Source organism: Triticum urartu, chromosome 1 (genome assembly GCF_003073215.2).
Source record: "Triticum urartu cultivar G1812 chromosome 1, Tu2.1, whole genome shotgun sequence".
In the NCBI taxonomy this organism is placed as follows: domain Eukaryota; kingdom Viridiplantae; phylum Streptophyta; class Magnoliopsida; order Poales; family Poaceae; genus Triticum; species Triticum urartu.
The window spans coordinates 269,354,837-269,363,026 of record NC_053022.1 but is presented as its reverse complement, the minus strand read 5'-3'; the positions used below and the strand labels follow the sequence as shown (position 1 = coordinate 269,363,026).

The window sequence follows — 8,190 nt, the reverse complement described above, 5'->3', positions numbered from 1 at the left end:
AGCAACAGATGCAGATGGCTGGCTCTTGGAAACTAGACATCGTGTTGATGGATGTCGCAACCCTGCTGCCGTACCCTCTTGGCCTCTTTTCTTTCTCTCTTTTGAGGTAGCAACACTGCTGTAAGTTGACTTGGGGACGGAACCGTATCTTCGCGTCCGTCCAACTGTATAATTTGGACAAACCAAGAATTTCTTCGGACGTGGCCAAAGTGTCCGTCCCCTACAGCCAACTTTCCGAGACTTTGTCCGCTAGCACCTCGTCCTTGGTCGCTGTGGGCATCAGATCAAGATCAGACAGTTTGGCGCCATGCCTTGCTTTGCATAAACATGGATTTCCAATCCCGGATCTTCACTGTTTTTTGCGTGTAGAATCTTTTGCTATTTACCTACATGGTGTTTGCAACAAAAGAACAAAAACTTGTTCTCATCTTACACATCGGTACAAGATCCGCACCAGCAAGTCTTTCTACTCTTCTCACGTCAACAAGATGGCGTATATCACTTCTCATGGCACGAGAAAAAACAGAGCTCCCGAGCACAAGCCTTGGCTGTGCCGTCTGTTCAGCGGATACATACATACAGTTGAACAATGCACATCACTGATTTCGTACCTCTTCTTAATACAAACAACTGTTGTCTCTGACCAGTAAGCATGATCTGATTACAACATACATCAACAACAGAACAACTGTACATGATGAACAGACACGCATTCAATTGCGAGAAACTGCATAAAACGCGGAGCCTCGCTCAGTAAAGGATCGTAAACGACTAGAGCACATCAAGGACGAAAACTGACAGGAACGTGCCCTGAGGAGTGTTAACAGCAGGCCACCACCCATGTACCGATCCCTCAAGTTTTGGCTTTCGGTGATGCACCAGATTGCTCATTTAGATCTCAGGAGATGCTAGCTCCATGGAAGAAATCTTGCACAAGGTTGTGGACCACCCTGCCCAGATAGATAGATGCCTAGCCTCAGGTCATGTCCTCTTCCATCCGACAAGTGCGTTCATGCTTCATGGATTTCCTGGGATCAACTTGGTTTTCCGTGAGGATGCTCGCACAGTGACCGTTGAATAGCAAAGTAAAATTGTTGTTACAGTGCTGATGTTCCACTGGTTCGGTGGCATCTTTCTGTGCCGTTGGAAGTACATATCCCCCCACCTGCAGCATCTGTAAGTCATTTCTCAATGTTGTACCAGCATTATAAGGGTAGACTGAAACAGCAAAAACATTTGCACCTCTGGTCAGCCCCCGATTACGCTTAATTGGCTGGCTCCATGACTACCGCAACTGGCAGATTCACGTTCAGATTCTTTCCTAACTTGTTACTCCAGCCAACGACGAGGTAGGGCTGGGCGATGGTGACGGCTCACCTTAATGCCATTCAATCTAAGAATAAGGGAATAATCTTTCTTCAGAAAAGTATGCCATAACTCCTACAGTGAATCTATTGAAAGCGGACAGATATTCCGATACACCCCCCCCCCCCCCCCCCCCCCCAAGCAAGTGACAACAAAATGAGAAGACAAATGAGATGTATAATTTTTTTTCCTGCTTATTTTAGTATGGCTCTACATACTGTTTGCATGCACAACAATTTGTGAACAAGGCATATGGAACTTGATTTATGAAGAGCAGAATCAACTACCCCCACCGATCCGTATTAATTGACTCACACTTAGTACAATTTCGTACTGAAGTTGTACTAAGTGTGCGTCAATTAATATGGACCGCAGGGAGTACCATGTTTATCTCAAAAAAACCTAATGTGTTTACATCTATAAAAATGGACAAACTAATGTCTTCCGTAACAATGTACAGGATTAAATGTAAGCAAATATTCATAGCTAATAAAGGAAAAGCAAACCTACAAGGAAAAACATGAAGCTAAGTGAAGCCTCGAGGAAATGGATCTCTTACTGCATATTTAAAAAAACACTAGCTAAATGCCCGTGCGTTGCTACGGTAAAAAAAAAAATCTAAGGTCTTGCGGTCCATGTTCACATCTAGCAATATGTCTTTCTTCTAAGGTTTCTTTACATCTTTAGATGGAGGAAGATTTACACTATCAGATTTTTAACCTGTTTGAAAAGTAAGTTTCACGTTTTCTATTAGAAGGCAATGCATGCAGTAACCAATGTTGTGACTCAATAAACTGCCCACTTGATCAAAGACGTGTTAATTGCATAATGATATGACGTTTTATTCAAACCAAAGGGACACCCAAAAACATGTGAGCAAGATGATCAATATCAGAAAACCAACACAGAGGAATGATATACTCCCTCCGTCCCAAAATTCTTGTCTTAGATTTGTCTAAATACGGATGTAGTGACTTGATACATCCGTATTTAGACAAATCTAAGACAAGAATTTTGGGACGGAGGGAGTAGTTATTTTGATATTATCTGAGGACGACCACCTTGAGTGCAGAACCAGATGTATTTCAACTGTTGTTAAACATCGATGGTCCTGCGTATCACAAGAAAAGAGGGGAAATCATTTTTGTGGATTAAAGCTCATGATCAGTGAAAATATTCCCAGTGTACTCTCCTTGCATCTGAAATGAGCTACCAGATAAATGTTTCCAGTTGAATTATGTATCCCAATGGCAAAGCTGAACTTGCAGGAAAACACATCAAATCAAATCAAGAGACATCAGAAAACACATAGATACACACTCTTATGTATAACTAAACTACTAATTCAGTGTAAAGCCAACACAACCACAAAGTTCAGTCAACTTGTAGCACTGAACTTGAATAAGAACAGATTGCCTGTTTCTTGTCCAAACAATCCAAACCTCCCCCCCCCCCCCCCCCCCCCCCCCCCCCCCCCCCCCCACCTCTCTGCAGACAGACATTGAGAAATCCCCCATTGATGCACCTCCTTATTCTCCTATGTAAAAAACACTAAGACACATCTTGACTGTCTAAACTCTAAAGCCATACTTTGACCGACAGTTAGTCCACTTATATATGACTTATGTTACACAAAATAGACACCATTGGATTTGTGTTCAAAAAAGACTTTCTTATACTTATGATTTTATAACCACTAACAAAATACTGTATAACAAATTTATGGTCAAAGGTCCTATATTTTTAAATTGATGGAGTACTGAACAATCGGCTTCATGATTGCACATCATACCTGATGAAAGGTCGTTGCATATATTTAATTGTTGAGACTTGAGACAGCAAAACTGATTACTCCCTCTGTTGAGGAATATGAGGCGTATTTCACTTTTCAAAGTCTCCAATGCACGACTTTTACTATGACTTGTGGACATTCACAGTTTCACTTGTAATATGCCTACAGAATAGTAAAAAGATATACAACATAAGAGAATTTTGCAAGACAAATACTCCCTCTGTTTCATTTCACTTTTTATAAAGTCTCCAATGCACGACTTTGGAAAGTTTGACCAAACTTATATTGAAAAATATCAATATCTACAGTGAATGTTGGTATTTTTTTCTATAAACCTGGTCAAACTTTAAAAAGTTTGATTTACGACAAACCTAATATGCAGAGTAAAAAGAAACGGAGTACTATGATTTGTTCTTTCATGCTTAATATCCTTTTGCACGTACTAGAGGACAAAGTTTTCAAACACTGACTGCACGAATAATAATGTGCCATATATTTCGGTGCTTCTATGTAAGTGCAGCTGCTTTGTTAGAGGGTAAACCAAACACTAATTATGACATCAGTCTCTAAGAATTCTTGATTAAATTGTAATGGTCATGTGGCGCAACAGGAGTCTCAATGTGAGAGATTTTATCTAACCTTATGCCTTGGCATAACTGCTGCCATGTAAAATGGAGACGAGTCTGCCGGCCACTTTCCCTCGGTGGCCTTTTTTTTTCGAAACCCCTCGGTGGCCTTGGCATCCAGGACATTGATAGAGCAGGGCTTGCGCTGCGATTGAGATGGCAATGGTTCAGCAGGACGGAGACTGGGCGAGCTTGGGCTGGCCTTGACCTGCAGTTCTCGGTAGAGGAGCGCTCATTGTTCTTTGCCTCCACCAGCATGATCATTGGCAATGGCCAAACGGCCTTGTTCTGGGAGGATCGCTGGATCGGGGGCAAATCTGTGAGCGAGATCGCCCCAAAGCTATATGCCTGCATCGCTAAGCGAAGACGAAAACTTCAATCGGTCACTGACGGGCTCCATGCACACGCCTGGACACGCGATATCCACGGGAACCTGGGCGTCCACGAGATTGAGCAGTACCTGCTGCTTTGGCGAACCATTGAGCACACCACCCTCTCAGACGAGCCGGATCAGCTGATCTGGAAGTGGAGTGCCAGCAGCACATACTCTGCTCGTTCTTGCTACTTTCGAGGGATCCACCAGCTGCAGCGCTTCAAAGCTCATTTGGAAGAACTGGGCACCGCCGAGAGTGAAGTTCTTTCACTGGCTAGCCAACATGGACAGGTGCTGGACTGCCGACAGATTGCAACGCCGCAGCCTACAGCACCACCCTCGCTGCCTACGTTGCACTGTCCTGAATCCTCATCTATACAAACATTTGAGGACACAGAACCTCCAAGTCTTTAACTCTCAATACCTGTACATCACCAACGGGTATTAGAGATTATAGTAAGAATTAACCATGCAGTGCAATGTTATCTACATGAAGAAAAAAAGCAATCTCACTTACATGATCAGGGTACTATATACCAGTTTTGACAGAAAGTGCGTGCAATATGGGTATATAGCAAAGCATGTTACTTTTTCGCAGAGCTCTAACAAGCACAAAATAAACTCGAATGTCCGGGAAAACACCAACAGATAACATAATCGGAATGAACATGATGGCTTCTTTAGGAAATTTCCTTTTGCAAAGTCGATTGATTGCAGCACTGAAGTCTTCAATAGAAGCTTCAAAACCATCATCAATAAGCTTACCAACTAATGAAATGGCATCGTAAGGCATTCCTTTTGCACACTGAGCTTTGATTACTGTTGTGTATGCAAATTTTCTCAATTCAATGCCCTTTTCTCTGAGGGATTCCAATAGCATTTCTGCTTGAATAACTTTCCCCTTCAAGCACAGCACATTGATAAGCAAGTTATAAGTAACAGGTGTGGGCACTAGACCACAGCATAACATACGGTCATGTATGCAGAAAGCCATCTGGATGTCCTGTGCTTCGCAAAACCCTTGTATAAGCGTATTGTAAGTTATTGGGTCGGCTCCATCCATATTGTCCAGAAAATGGATAGCATCACGGAATCTGAGCTGCTTACATAGTCCTTTAATAACAACACTGTAAGTTACAGCATTTGGCTTGATCCCTTTTCCCACCATTTCATAAAAAAAACTGAGCATAGTGTCAACTTTTCCAGCTTCAGAGAGTGCATCCATAAAGGTCGTGTATGTTACTGCTGTTGGCAGCAGATTACTTATCTCAATAGCCCTGAAATAGCTCTCTGCAGCGTGTAAATCCCCAAATTTGCAATAGCCATACAGAAGAGAATTACATGTGATAATGGTTGGATTCATACCAGCCACAACAATCTGATCATACAGACAGACAGCATTACCAATATCGCCAACCTTTGCATAACCATCGATAACTACATTATAAAGTATTACATCACCTGGCTGATATCTGCTAGCTACATTTTCCAAATACCATCTTGCTTCAACTAGAAGTCCTTTCTTGCAAAGTCCAAGAAGAATTGATAAATGGTTCAGTGAGGTTGGCACTACCTTCTGAGAACAGCACATAACATCACAAACTTCTAGTGCCCTTTCAATTTCGCCTAGCTTGCAGTAGCCGTGGATGAGGATGGAATATGCAATGACATCCATATCTAGACCAATACTATATATCTCACCAAGTAAGTTCTCCACCTCATAGACCAAACCCTTTTTGAAGAGAGCATTGAGAAGGACACTGTATGTGACAATATTCAACTGCAGCCCTTTGTCTAGGATGTCCTTTCTTATCTTCATCCCTTCTTCAACATCACCACCTTCACAATGACCAGCAATAAGTATGGTATAAGTAACAAGATCAGGTTCAATCCCTTGGTATCTCATAAACTGAATTATTTTCGGAATTTCTCTTGTCAAACCAAGCAATCGATAACCATTAATAAGGCTGTTGTAGGTGACAGTCTCGAGTTTCATTCCTTCTTTTGTCACTCTCTCAAGAAGATCCACTGCTTCATCTAGGCAACCTACTTTACACAGACCATGTATAAGAGTAGAATAGGTATACCTGTTAGGCTTTAATCCATACTTCAGCATCAGACATAAAAATGATTTTGCAGGCTGAATAAATCCCCAGTTACACAATGCAGACATCAGAGTGTTAAAGGACATTCCCAATGGTCTAAACGTCCCCCCTTCCCTTGCCTCTTGAAGGAAAGATAAAGCCTCTCCAACTTTATTTTGCTTGCAGAGGCCATCGATGAGAATGCTATGTGAATATTCGCTGTGAGAGATACCATATGCCTCCATTTCATCAAAAAGCTCCAATGCCATGTCTGTCTTCCGTAGACCATACAATAAACTATCATAGGTGGAAACTGATATTTGCATATTCAGGCTGTTCATTTTACTGAGAACGTAAAGAGCATCATGAACCATCTTAGTTCTTGCATAACTATTTGCTAGAGCATCCCATACAACACCGCTGGAATCATACTCTCTGAACTCACTCCACAAGATATCACAGAGAATGGCTGCAGACCCGGATCCTAGAGTAGAAAGGGCAATACAATGAAATGTGAGAACTGTGAGCTTTAACTGTTATATGTTGCTGCACATGTCAAGGCAACAAGCACTAAAAATAGTATGACCAAGATTACAGCTGGCAATTATATTGTTAAAGGCATATAGAAGAATATCTGTGTATGCATGACGACAGTATCCATTTATTCACGAACAGAGGAATTTTACACACTTGTGCTTTCACTAATATTTCAGTTTTTTCTCTGGTGTACATGATAAAATGGTCATGACCCTGGAATAACACAACCCCCTTGCCATATCAATCCAAATTCAAAAGATGAATAAGCGTGTTTGCATACTATCCAAAGAGATAGTGCCAGCTATAATACAAATCCGTAGGGAGCTCACCTTGTTCGCTGACCACCTGCGCCAAGCCGCCCCGCATCTCCCGCCACCTCCTCTGCCGCAGCAGTTCATAGCAGAGCTTGAACCGCGCGGCAATCGAGGCCTTTCTACCGGACTCCGCCTTGCTCTCCCCAAACCTAGGCGACCCTCCTGGCCTGCCCACAAAATGAGGCGCTAGCCGTGGATCCCTAGCAACCACGGCGTCCTCCTCGGAATCCGTTGCCGCCGCCACGGCTGCCGCGGAGGGATATGAGGATATGGGCCTAGGGATATATGCGAGAGGAGGCGAAGGGCGGCGCCAGAGTTGAGGCAGGAGGAGGCGGAGGGGAATGGGCGGTCGGAAGCGCATCCGAAGGGGCAGGGTCTCATGGCGGGGGCGCGCGCTGCGGGCTACTGTGTGGAGGTCGTCGAGCTCGAGCTTCCCTCGCGTTGAGCTTCCGTGTGCCTCCGCGGAGCTGCCACGGCGGCGTACAACATGGGAGGAGGGAGGAGGATCGCCGGCGGCGGCTGCGTGTGGTCGGGGTTTAAGCCAAGGGGTTACCCTTTCAACTGAGGAGGAGAGAGCCAGAGGGGAAGCAGGCCGAGCTCAGGGCCCGTCGGCAACAGCTCCCGCTCCGACCCGGAGAAAACCGACCGTTCGGGAAGCCTGGGCTGATAGCCCATACAGCGCAGATGCAGCCCGTTCGGGTGGAGAGAAAAGCCCAGCTCGAGTGCGCAAAGGCCGAGGTCGCGTCGGGGTGAGCAGGGCTTCCCACCAGAGAGACGCTACGCTACGCTCATCTCAAAAACAAAAAGGAAAGAAAAAGAAAACGCTACGCAGGCGGTGCGTTGGTGGCATTTTTTTTAACACAGTAAAAACGCAATCGCTCATATACACGCGTATACATTTGCCCTTATGAACGCACACACGCACATCCTACCTCTATGAGCACCTCCGAATGACTGAGACGACATATCATCTTGAAATTTACGAAGTCACCGTAGGCACCTCGTTGTCGGAACATCTCCTCCTACTGAATGCACATCGCCGGAAATCCTGAAATAAATCCAGAAATAAATGCGAGCATCAGGATTTGAATTCTAGTGG

At 44.1% G+C, this 8,190-nt stretch overlaps 1 protein-coding gene across 7 annotated transcripts; it reads right to left on the bottom strand.

Annotated features, from left to right (window-relative positions):
• Positions 1-496: 496 nt before the first annotated feature.
• Positions 497-7,671, bottom strand: LOC125507189 (putative pentatricopeptide repeat-containing protein At1g13630). 7 transcript variants are annotated; one of them, XM_048671856.1, is made up of 7 exons: positions 7,107-7,671; positions 4,674-6,724; positions 3,797-4,580; positions 3,158-3,319; positions 2,427-2,621; positions 1,243-1,393; positions 497-1,165 (listed from the first exon to the last, which is right to left on the bottom strand). In XM_048671856.1, the coding sequence occupies exons 1-2, from the start codon at positions 7,450-7,452 to the stop codon at positions 4,686-4,688; spliced, it is 2,385 nt and encodes a 794-aa protein (XP_048527813.1). In that variant the 5' UTR covers positions 7,453-7,671; the 3' UTR covers positions 497-1,165; positions 1,243-1,393; positions 2,427-2,621; positions 3,158-3,319; positions 3,797-4,580; positions 4,674-4,685. The 7 variants fall into 7 exon arrangements, with proteins under 7 accessions (XP_048527813.1, XP_048527809.1, XP_048527818.1 ...); XM_048671852.1 differs by having other exon boundaries at positions 2,427-2,476; XM_048671861.1 differs by lacking the exon at positions 2,427-2,621.
• Between the last annotated feature and the right edge of the window lie 519 nt (positions 7,672-8,190).

Bases quoted from the DNA above. Each gene is read 5' to 3' on its own strand.
- LOC125507189 (XM_048671856.1), bottom strand. From the start codon at position 7,452: ATGCGCTTCCGACCGCCCATTCCCCTCCGCCTCCTCCTGCCTCAACTC. The intron at 6,725-7,106 runs GTGAGCTCCCTA...TTTCTACTCTAG, and splicing joins GCAGGTGGTCAGCGAACAAG to GATCCGGGTCTGCAGCCATT.